The 12608-nt window shown below is 42.6% G+C and overlaps 1 protein-coding gene across 4 annotated transcripts in view; it reads left to right on the top strand.

Annotated features, from left to right (window-relative positions):
• Positions 1-1325: 1325 nt before the first annotated feature.
• Positions 1326-12608, top strand: part of CRY1 (cryptochrome circadian regulator 1) — a 122610-nt gene continuing 111327 nt past the window's right edge. For 2 of the 4 annotated variants that reach the window (XM_073900344.1, XM_073900345.1), the window contains exon 1: positions 1327-2320. In XM_073900344.1, the coding sequence (XP_073756445.1) occupies positions 2163-2320 (158 nt within the window). In that variant the 5' untranslated portion in view covers positions 1327-2162. Of the gene's footprint in view, positions 2321-12608 lie in introns of all 4 variants that reach the window. The other 2 variants (XM_073900346.1, XM_025881324.2) reach the window with 2 other exon arrangements.

Below are 12608 nucleotides of genomic sequence, written 5' to 3' on the forward strand. Positions count from 1 at the left end.
ACATCATCTTAACTTGATCATCTGCAAAGACCTTACTTCCAAGTAAGGGCACATTCCCAGGTATGAGGGGTTATATGAATTTTAGGACACAACTCAACCCATAACAAGTACCATATCCTTCCTCCTTTTAACCTTGCGGGACACACTGGTGGCAGAGAGCATTCATTCATTCACTCATTCATTCAATACACATTGTAATGCGTATGTGTCAGGCTCTATACTCGGTATTGATGCAAAAAACAAACTGGACAGCCACCCTGTCCTTGAGAGGAAATCAGAGACACACTGTTATAATAATAAATACTATTATTGAACACCTACTTCATGCTAGGTATTAAAGTATGTACTTTTCATTTAATCTTCACAATAGTATGTTAAGTAATGTATCAGAGACACACCTGGGGAGATGGGTGTACGTCCTAAATCTGCTCTGGATGACAGGGATATTTTCACAAATTAGGTACCACTTTATCTGAGTCTAAAGGGATGTGTAGAAATGTACTAGGTAGCTCAAAGGTTGCTATGGTGAATAGCACATTCTAAAGAAGAGCATTTTATAAAGGAAAAAATAGCACGTTTGAAGGTTAAGAGACACATCGTAAACTCCACCAGGGCTGAGGTTTTTGTCTGTTTCTCTCTTGTACCTCTAGCACTCTGAACAGTGCCTGGTTCATTCAGTAAATCGCTTAATGAATATAAGGGCATCACACGTCGAAAGTAATGACCGGGCCTGATGCTCACTGTCGCTCTAACCACACTAAGGGTGAGAAATCAGGGCTGACAGGTTGAAGACACATAGATAGTATTAAGGAATTCCGGGTGCCTGGCACCCGCCCTGCCCGTTACCCCTACTCCCCAGAACACATCCGAGGGAGCCACACCACGAGGGCCCGAAGAATGGGGGGGCGCCAGCTCCACACACTCCAAAGTCGGCTTCTTTAGCCAAAGCTGCACTGAAGCACAAGGCTGGGGCTTGAAGTCTAACGGAGCTTTCTTCTCTCCTTTCAACCCATCCCACGCTCACTCCCCGCCGGACTCCCTCGCCGACTCCGGGAGGACACACGGCTGTTTCCAGGCCTTCCTGGAACGCCACAAGAGGAATCCCAGAGCGCGCTCCAGACGGCCGGCCGCGCCCTCCTTCTCTCTAGAACGCAGCGAGAGCGCACGCGCGCCATCCCAGCCGAGCGCGCCCCCGCGAGCTCCCCGCAGCCCCGTGCTCATCCGGGTCTCAGAGAGCCTCAGCCAATAGGGGACGCTCACGGCCTCCAGGGGCGGGGCTAAGCCTTCCCTCACATGGGGCCTGTGGTCATCGTGGGCGCTTTTAGGCAACCAGGCGGCGGAGAAAAAGGGCAGAGAAAGGAAGCTCGGGGTCTGGGCGAGGGTCGAGGGCTTTGAAATCAAGCAGCTGCCGCCCCCTAGAAGCGACTGAATCACGAGCAGATTCCTCAGTCTGAGCCGCTGTAGTAAACACACTTCAGAAACGTGAGGTGCCGGGGGTCACGTGGGGAGCGCGCTCTCCAATGAGGATCCGGGGGCGGGGCCGAGGCCGCTGACGCGGCGGTGGCGGCGGAGTCACCCGGGCAGCCTCGGGACCGGTCACCGGCCGGCAACCGTCCAGCGGCCTCGACCACCGCCTCCGTGCTCACTCCTCTTCCCCGGACCGAGAGAAGGCGTGGCCGACTGTGGCTGGATCCCCTCTCATCCCTCTCGGTGGCTCGCCTCAGGCGGGCGGTTTTCTCCGGGGCCGCCTCGGTGGGGCGAGGTTTTCGTGACGAACCTCCTGGGGCTGCCGGTGCTGGTCGGGGCCGTCGTGGCGGCTCGGGCTCGTGGAACGTGCTCATTCCCCGGGCTCCGAGGCCCTCGAAGCGATGCGGCTCGTGCCGGCGGTTGCGGCGGGCGCCGGTTCCTAAAGGGCGTCACACCCGGACTCCGCTGACGGCAACCTCCATTCATCTTCCAGCTGCGCCTCCAGCGTCCTCTCCTTCTCCGGCCCCCTCCTCGGACTCATTTTTTCCTTTTTTCCCTTCTGCCGCCCTCTCCCCTCTCCTTGGGTGTGGCGGTTCCCCTGGAAGCAGAGGTGTCGGGTATGAGCCGGCCCTTCTTTCCTTGAATTTCTCGGTGGGGGAACTGGGCAAGGACTCGCCCGCCGCCGCGCCCCCGGGATGGGGGTGAACGCCGTGCACTGGTTCCGAAAGGGGCTCCGGCTTCACGACAACCCCGCCCTGAAGGAGTGCATTCAGGGCGCTGACACCATCCGCTGCGTCTACATCCTCGACCCCTGGTTCGCCGGCTCCTCCAATGTGGGCATCAACAGGTGGCGGTAAGTCGAAATCCCGTGGGAAATGGGGATTTTGGTGTTTAATGAATCAGGACTTGACTTGCAATCGGCCGAATCTGAGAATTTAGACCTGGGACCGCGGTGCTTAACGCCGTTTTCCAAGTTGGAGGTGCCTTGAGAATGAAATGGAATTGATTTAATAGTTCTCTGGCCAGAGAGTACCAGCAACCGGGAACACCTTGGCCTTCATGTGTGAGTTACGTGCCTCTGCGCTAGTGGGAACTCTTCCCCTGGTTTTATGGGGAATTCTTAGCGGTGTTGTTAAAGAAACACCCTCCGACTTCTCAGTGGCCGCTGGATTGATTTTCTTGGCCTCTTTGTGGCATTCGAAAGGATCGCTGCTTTGCGTGTTTACGTTTGTGGGTGTCTAGGTAACGCATAGTGTGGAGAAAAATCATTCAGTACAGGCACCTCCAAATCCACTTTTCTTCCACCTCGAGGTTGCCGTAGGAAAAGCAAGGGAAACATCTGGTTTCTCTTTGCTCAGCTCTTCCTCTCAACTCCTCCTTGTGGTTGACTAGAGAAAGCACAGTTTTTCTTTCTAGGCAAAGTGTAAAGCCTTCTAGGGATCAGAGCACGGAAAAAAATTTTCGAGAAGCTTTATGGTCGTTTCCTGAATACCAGGCTAGGTGATTGTTAGGCCCCCTGGTGGAAATGAAAGCATTTGTTTGACAGATAGGTTATTGATCACTACTGTATTCCTAGCACTGCTTTAAACACCAGGGATATAATAGTGAATGAAACAGACAAAAATTCTTATCCTTTTCGAGCGTTATGTCCCAGACAGTCAAATATATAGTAGTTGATGGTGATAAAAGCTGTGGAGAAATATAGAGAAGAGATAGGGGATCAAGAATACAATGGGGTGGGATTATCCTTGCAGTTTTTTTGTTTGTTTGTTTTTTGTTTTTTTAAAGATTTTATTTATTTGAGAGAGAGCGCGCGCTAGAATGAGCGAGCACGAGCCGGGGACAGGAGCAGAGAGAAGCAGACTCCCCGCTGAGCAGGGAGCCCAACTTGGGGCTTCATTCCAGGGCCCCGAGATCATGATCTGAGCTGAAGGCAGCTGCTCACCGGACTGAGTCAACCCCAGGTGCCCCTCCCTGCAGTTTTAAATATGGTGATCGCCGAGAACTCAGAAGGTGGCAGTTAAACAAACTGATGAAACAGGTAATGGATTGCAGATATCTAGGGAAAAAGCGTTCCAGGCAGGGAGAACAGTGAGGGAAAAGGCCATGAAGTGGAAATGTGTTTCACCTTTGGAAGAAACAGCAAAAGAAGCAATATGAAAGGAGCAGAATAGGGGCGCCTGGGTGGTTCCGTCGTTAAGCCGTCCGCCTTCGGCTTGGGTCATGATCCCGGGGTCCTGAGATCGAGCCCGCGCGTCGAGCCCCGCATCGGCCTCCCTGCTCAGCGGGAAGCCTGCTTCTCTCTCTCCCACTCCCCCTGCTTGTGTTCCCTCTCTCGCTGTATCCCTTTCTGTCAAATAAATGAATAAAATCTTTAAAAAAAAAAAAAAAAGGAACAGAATAGTGGTAGTAGTAGGTGAGGTCAGAGACGTAAGCGGGCCAGACTGAGTAGAGGTTTATAGGCAGTTGTCAAGATTTGGGCTTTTACTCAGAGCAAAGAGGGAATGATTGCAGGATTATGAGCAGAGAAGTGGTGTGATCTAATTTAAGTTTGAAAAAATTTCTCTGATCATAGTTCTGGATTGGGAGGAGAAGGTGGACAAGAAACAGGAAGCTGTTGGATTCTTCCAGCTTGAACCACAGTGATAGTGGTGGGCGTGGTGAGAAGTAGTCAAATGCTGAGTATATTTTGAAGGAAGAATCCACAGTATTGGGCACCTGGGTGGCTCAGTTGGTTAAGCAACTGCCTTCGGCTCAGGTCATGATCCTGGAATCCCAGGATTGAGTATGGCATCGGCATCGGGGCTCCCTGTTCAGCAGGGAGTCTGCTTCTCCCTCTGACCCTCCCCCCTCTCGTGCTCTTTCTCTCTCACTCTCTCAAATAAATAAATAAAATCTTAAAAAAGAATCCACAGTATTTGTTGGCAGATCGGTTACGTGGTATTAGAGAAAGAGAAGAGATTAGGGATTATTTTGAAATTGTTTGTTTGAGGAACTAGGCTAAAGCTGCACTTGGCCAAGAAAGTGAAGTCATTTGCAGAAGCCATTGGGAGGGTGATTGAGTTCTCTTTTGGACTTAGGTTTGGGGTGTTTATTATACATCCAAGTAGAGATGGCAGATTGACAGTTGGATATATCGGGAGTTCAGGACAGAGTTCCAGGCAGGAGGTATAAATTGGAGAGTCATCAGTTTGTAGATAATATTTAAGCCATTTATTCATTCATCCTTTCATTGAACAAATATTTGTCATGTACCTACCACATGCCAGGTATTGTTTTAGGTTCAGGGCATTCAGCATTAACAAAAATAGCTAAAAAAATCCCTTTCCTGTTAAAGTTAAATTCTAGTGGAGCCATGAGACTTTGTGAGAACATAAGGAAGTGAGTGTAGATAGAAAACAGAGTAGGTCCAAGGTCAGAGCCTTGGATACTCTAATGTGTAGAAATTGTGGAGCTGTGGAAGAATTAGCCTAGGAGATTGAGGAGTATCTAGTAAGATGAGAAGAAAACCCAGAAGAGTATGGTGTCTTAGAGGCCAAATAAAGTATTTCCAAGAGCATGCTTTACCTCTGTCAGGTGTTGCTGATAGGTCAAGTGAGATAAGAACTAAAAACTAAAAATCCTGTTTAGGATTTTGAAGTCATTTATAGTCTTGACTGGAGTGGTTTCGGTAGTGTCAGAGGCAAAGCCTTTCTGGAATGGCAAAGAGAGGCTGAGAGGAGAAAATTTGGGGGACATCTCCTACAGACAGGTCTTTTAGGGAGTTTTGTTATAAGGGGATCAGAAAAATGATAAGGTGCCTGGGTTGGAATGTGAATTCGAGAGAGGATTTTTTTTTTTTTTTTGAAGATTGGAGAAATTACCGTATGTTTGCGCTGATGGGAATGATACAGCAACTGTATTTAAAAGCACTCATTAGCAGAACTGATGTCATTAATGTAGATTCTGGGAAAAGATAAATTAATATATTTTAATGTATTAATAATATCTTAATATAGTAATAACCTTTTCATAAAACTGTTAATAAATTATTTAACAAATGTAAAATGTTTAAAGTGTGACTGGTAAGTGCTTTTTTGTTATTTGCTACTAAATTGAAAGCCCTAGGTGAATAATATCTAATTACATGTTTGCAGTCAGTTTCCTCTAGAGCATTTGATAAGTTTATAAAATCTAGACTGTAAGCTTCTGTAGGATAGGAGTTATATGTTATCTTTGTACACCCAGCAACTCACATTGTCAAATGAGTGAAATAAAGCTTGTAAGCACAGTAGGAATAGTCCCATATTTTCCTTTTTTTTTTTTTTAAAGATTTTATTTATTTGACAGAGAGACAACGAGAGAGGGAACACAAGCAGGGGGAGTGGGAGAGGGAGAAGCAGGCCTCCTGCTGAGCAGACAACCAGATCAGACACTTAATGACTGAGCCACCCAGGCACCACCATATTTTCCTTTTTAAAAGATTATTTTTAACTATTAAATATTGTCTTTTCTGAAAGATGGGTAAAGATGTAATAATGAATGGAGACTTTTTTCTTATACTAAAGACTAAGTTATAAAAAGGCAGGGACAGAGTTTTATTTAGTCTGTTGTCATAGCCCCGAATTCAGTACTTTTTATATAGCTGTAGCTCAATTACAGTTCATTGAATGAAATGGCATCCAGAAGTCAGTACTTTTATAGTGAAACAACTTTATTCATTTCCTTATTGATGTAGGATAATGTGCAATCTCCTTAGTTGGCATTCAGGCTATTTTGTGGGTTTCTACCTTCTTTCCTTCATGCCATTTCCTTCAGTCAACAGCATTTCCTAGATTTTTGGATTGGATTTAACGAAGTTTTTACCTGAGTAAATTAACAAAACTACCTTTTTTTTTTTTTTTAAGTAGGCTCCGTGCCCAGTATGAAGTCCAGTGCAGGGCTTGAGCTCACAACCCTGAGATCAAGACCTGAGCTGAGATCAAGAGTCAGATGCCCAACCAATTGAGCCACCCAGGCGCCCCCCAAAATTACCTTTTAATATTGCTATAATTTCATTTAAAAAGGATGTTTTAGCATTTAAAAAGAAACTTTGAAGGACATTGTTGGAAAATAAAGGACAGTCCTTTGACTTGAATAAATTAAGCTTTATGAAAATTCACTTGGCCTCATCAGTGAAAACATTATCTTGAGTTTGTCATATTTGGGATTGAATGATATAAAATATTTCAATTTGGCTCAGTTGGTAGAGCATGCCACTCTTGATCTCAGGGTTGTGAGTTTAAGCCCCACTTTGTGGGTGGAGCGTACTTTAAAAAAAAATTTCAATTCCTTCCTTTACTTATCTCTTACTAAAATTACACCACACAAAAACTTATATATGAATGTTCATAGGACTATTATTTTAATAATTTACATTATTCATAATAGTCAAAGGGTAGAAACAACCCAAATGACCATCTACTGATGAATGGTTAAAATATGTTATATCCATACAATGGAGTAGTATTCAATCATAAAGAGAAATGAAGTACTGATACATGCTAAAACATGGATGAACCTTAAAAACATTATGCTAAGTGAAGAAGCCAGTCACAAAATTTCACAAATTATTTGATTATGTTTATATGAAATGTCTAGAATAGGCGAATATGTAGAGACAGAAATTAGATTAGTGGCTTTTTAGGGCTAGCCGACTTGGGGGAGTTGGGAGGTGGTAGCTAAGGGGCATGGGGTTTCTTTTTGAGGTGATGAAAATATTCTAGAAGGTGATGGTTGCACAACTCTTTGAATATACTAAAAAAACATTGAATTGTACACTTAAAAAAATCTACCTACCCCTTTAAGGTCCAGTCCACATGCTGCCTTTTCCATAATACATTTTTTATCATGTTGTCTGGGATGCTTTACACTTTACAGTCTTATGAATTCTTATGCCATTTTTTTAAAATTTTATTTTAGTATGTTAGTCACCATACATTACATCATTAGCTCTTGATGTAGTGTTCCATGATTCATTGTTTGCGTATAACACCCAGTGCTCCATTCAATATGTGCCCTCCTTAATACCCATCACCGGGCTAACCCATGCCCCCAACCCCCTCCCCTCTAAAACCCTCAGTTTGTTTCTCAGAGTCCATAGTCTCTCATGGTTCGTCTCCCCCTCTGATTCCCCCCCCTTCATTTTTCCCTTCCTACTATCTTCTTCTTCTTCTTCTTTTTTAAACATATAATACATTATTTGTTTCAGAGGTACAGGTGTGTGATTTCATCATTCTTACACAATTCACAGCACTCACCATAGCACATACCATCCCCAATGTCTATCACCCAGCCACCCCATCCCTCCCAACCCCCACAACTCCAGCAACCCTCAGTTTGTTTCCTGAGATTAAATTCCTCATATCAGTGAGATCATATGATACTTGTCTTTCTCTGATTGACTTATTTTGCTTAGCCTAATACCCTCCAGTTCCATCCACGTCATTGCAAATGGCAAGATTTCGTTTTTTGATGGCTCCATAATATTCCATTGTATATATGTACCACATCTTCTTTATCCATTCATCTGTTGATGGACATCTTGTCTTACGGCATTTTTTGATATTGCTTCCCACATCACCATTAAATACCATTAAAAAGAAGTAAATACTTCTTATTTTGTGAATATTGATATAGTCCTCATATAGTCATTTCTCCTTCATTTAACAGATTGCAACTCTTTTTCCTGAAGAGAAGGTACCATTTCATTCAATCAAAGATTTATTTTTCATTCATGTTTATAGTAGGCACTGTTTTAGTACTGGAGATACAACAGTAAATAAGAGAAAGTCCCTGCCCTTGAGGTCCTTCTAGTCTAGGAGGGGAAACAGGCAATAAAATATATATAATATGTCAGGTGGTGGTAAGTATAATGGAGAGAAATAAAGCAGAATGTGAGAACAGAGACCTAAAGAAAGGGAGGTAACAAGGCTGTACAGATACTGGGGGGGAAGAGCTCTCTGTGTTCTCCACAGTGTCCGTACAAAGTAGGCATTTGATACATATTTTTAAAATTTTCTTTGTTAAGTCTAGGGTTTAGGAATGTGACAGTTACTTCATTTAACTTTGATGCTAATGTGTCTTAAACTCATAATTCAGAGAAACAACTTTCAGTGAAGATAACTATTTTTGACATTTAAACTTCAACATGTTTAAAACACAGTGGACAAGGGCGCCTGGATCGCTAAGTTGGTTAAGCATCTGCTTTCGGCTCAGGTCATGATCCTGGGGTCCTGGGATTGAGTCCAACGTCAGGCTCCCTGCTCAGTGGGGAGCCTGCTTCTCCCTCTCTCTCTGCCCGTCCCTTGCTTGTGCGCTATCTCTTTCTCTCTCGCTCTCTCAAATAAATAAAAATAAAATCTTAAAACACAGTTGCCATTATCATATGTAGATTCTTTTAATTTTCAATAACCAAATCTATAAACATACCTACATCCTTACCCATTCTTTCCTTCTACTGTCTGATTTCAGTGGAAGAGACATTGCTTTCCTTATTCAAAACCAGTCTTTTCAGGTATACCCCATTTTAAACTGCTCATATTTTTTACAGCTTTAGTGAGGTATATTTGACAAATAAAAATTGTATATATTTAAGGTGTTCCACATGATGTTTTGATATACACACACATATTGTGACTCATTTTTGATGATTTATTCTCTTATCCTTTCTTTAACCTCTTTATGGTTTGCTTCCAGTCAGCACTTAAACATGCATAAGTCCCAGTTCTGTAAGGACAAGAAAACCAACAGGGGAGGAAAACCTACCCTTTGAGTATGTTCCTTCCCTGTAACTATGTTTCTCAGTTTCTTTTTAGCCAAATTTAATGCGTAAGATGTCTAATACTGGCTGACTTCATTTCTTTATCTTCTTTCTACTCACCCTTCTTCAGTCCACTCCTAGTCTGGGTTCCACTGCATCTACTCCACCAAGATAGTATTCATCCAAAGGATACTTTTAAACTTTTCATTCCTTGACTTTTTACCATGTTGGACTCTTTTGACCACACTTTCCCTCTTCTTCCCTTTAAATTGGTTAGAGGACCTTCCTCTTGTTTATTAGTTTTTTTTTTTTTTTCCTGCCAAAGCTATTAGTGTTCTTCCTTTACTTCTCTTTTTCTGTTCAGCTCTTAAATACCCCTTAGGTCTGTGATCACCTGTTTTTCATTTTACATAATTCCTAGACAGTCTCCTCTCTCTTCAAAAAGTCAGTTATCATCCATTTGCTCAAGATTCACAAATCAGCATCTTCAATTCATATCTCTCTCCTGATCCCCAGATATGCATCCATTATATATAGATTCCCTGTCTGTTTGATTGTATTATATTACCTTAAACTCAGTCTGTTCAAAACAGATCATCGGGGCACCTGGGTGGCTCACTCGGTTAAGCATCTGACTCTTGATTTCAGCTCAGGTCATGATCTCAGGGCTGTGAGGTGGAGCCCTGTGTCAGGCTCCAGGCTGGGAGTGGAGCCTGCTTCAGATTCTCTCTCCCTCCCCCTCAGCCTCTCCCCCCTCCCCCTCTAAAAAAATTAAAAACCACAAAGATCATCATCTCCATTATCTCTATCTCAAAAACAAACTGAATTTTCCTGTGTCTCCTATCTTCATAAATAATACCATCATTTGCCCAGTTGCTCAATTGACAGATAAGATTGTTAATTATATATTAATTTATTTAAGAAATATTTGAGTTCCTACTGTGTGCCAACCACTTTGTTAATTTCTGTGAGTAAATGGAAGTCAGTAGATAATTTCTCTGCCCTCAGTATAAAGAGGGATTTATTCAGAAATAAAATAACCACAGAAATACATTCTTCTCTCTCCACTGTCACTTCCATACCACCATCCTTTTGGCTAGATTATTTGAGTAGTTTATGAATCATTGTCCCCTTTGCCCTTCTCTAATTCATTCTCTATACAGCAACCAGAGTGATCCTTTAAAATTGCTAATCTCTTCATGTCCTTTACTCTTTAAAATCCTTCAGTGACACTTCTTTACCTTTAGGTTAAAGTTCAAAAGCCATAGCATAGTTTAAAATCCCTGTGTAATCTAGTCCTTTGCTTCTTTTTCTAGCCTTAGAGGATTGCTTCACTGAGGCATTTGAGCTGAGCCTTGAAGTATGAGATGAATCTTAATAAACACAGAATAGAGGGAAGGAATTCCGTCCAGGTTGAGGGAAGAAAACTTCAGGCTAAGGAAATAACATGAGGCAAAGCACAGTATTCTGATACTGGTATAGATGTTGGTGTAACTGAGTCATATGGTGCATGAAAAGACAGGAAGTATTGTTTAGTACTCTGGATGGTTTTGCCTGACTCAAACAGGCTTAAGCAGAAAGAGAGTTTATTGGCAAATATAATTGAACAACCCAAGGGGAAGTGGCTTCAGACATATGGGTTGGTGCTAGGGCTCAGAAGATGTCTCCAGGACCCAATTTCCCTCTGCATCTCCAAACTTCACTTATTCTGGGTTGACTTCTCAGACTGTCCTCTGGTGGTGAAATATAGCAATAACAATAGCAGTTACAATAGTAAAAAGCATATGTCTCTGCCCCAGAAATCTCAGCAAAAGTCTGTGGTACTTCATTGGCTCTGTTTGGATCAATTTATGAGCCAGTCATTGTGAGCATCTGTGTGAGCTGCAGTTGTGTGCCTCATGGGTGGATCAACTCAAATGGACTGAAGTAACTGAAGTAGAATGAGTAGAAAGTAGGTGGATGTCCTAAAACAATAGATGCCTATTATGTAAGAACTCAGATCAGAAGGTCAGAAAAACTTTGACTCCTTTTTGAGGAAATAGAATTTGGCAGTTGAATGAATGATAGAGGAAAGAGATAGTAGAGCAGAATGGAGGCTTTATTAATAGTCCATTGAAAGGTAGTATAGACTTTAATTAGGGAAAAGTCTGTGAGGAAGGGGAAGATGCAAGAGAGTGATTGTAGAGGTGCAGTGGACAGTTTAGGTTACTGTCAAAAAAGCAGTTTCAGAGAGGCATTAGAATGTAAGATTCTCATGCTTTGTGCCTCTTTGACAATTAGCTGTTAGAGAATGCAGGAATAGATCATATTTCGATGAGGAAAAGAATGAGTTTAGTTTAGGTCATTGCTGAATTTGAGGTACTGCTAAGATATCAACATGGGAAATGGGGAAAAGAGAAGTTCAAGTTCGGGGATTATAGACATTAGAACTGTGGATATGGGAGTAATTCCTATATAATTAATAGGTGAAGCATGACTGGTGATATTGGGTAGAGTAAAATGCATCAAAATTTTGGTGGTTACTATATTTAAGATGAATGGAAACTGATGAAGGAGACTGAGAGAATCAATCAGAGAGGTAGAAAGAGGAGCCAGGTGAGTACTGCATCATGGAAACCAAAGGTGGCAAGAATTTTTCTTCATTGTGCTGAAGAAGGCAAGTTAGGATGAGTTTTGACAGTTATATGGGAAAAATACTAAATGACTTGGAAACGGGTGGAAGAAATGACTGCATGTCTTGAATGCTGGGCAGTAGACCCTCTGGGATATAGAGGACCCTCCAGAAATTACATTATTCTAACTTAGGGTTATGCACTTTTGTTCTTGATTATCTAGACTACTTTACAACTCTGTAAAAAGAGATAAAAGGCAAAGTGTAGATAAAAGTTATGGTGCTGGCCAGTCAGAATGGCTAAAATTAACAACTCGGGAAACAACAGATATTGGCAAGGATGTGGTGAAAGAGGAACCCTTCCTAGCCCTTCCAACCCACACTCTTGGTGGAAATGCAAACTGGTACAGCTACGCTGGAAAGCAGTGTGGAGGTTCCTCAAAAAGTTAAAAATAGAGCTACCTTACAACCCAGCAATTGCACTACTAGGTGTTTATCCAAAGGATACAAATATAGTGATTCGAAGGGACACATGCACCTCTATGTTCATAGAAGCAATGTCCACAATAGCCAAAATATGGAAGGAGCCCAGAGGTCCATCAACAGACAAGTGGATAAAGAAGATGTGTGTGTATTAACAGATGAATGGATAAAGAAGATGTAGAAGATGTGCTCACACACACACAGACACATATATACACACAGTGGACTATTATTTGACCATCAAAAAGAATGAAATCTTGCCATTTG

The sequence above is a fragment of the Callorhinus ursinus genome, unplaced genomic scaffold (genome assembly GCF_003265705.2).
Source record: "Callorhinus ursinus isolate GAN/ISIS: 27379988/994484 unplaced genomic scaffold, GSC_fseal_2.0 scaffold14, whole genome shotgun sequence".
NCBI classification, from domain to species: domain Eukaryota; kingdom Metazoa; phylum Chordata; class Mammalia; order Carnivora; family Otariidae; genus Callorhinus; species Callorhinus ursinus.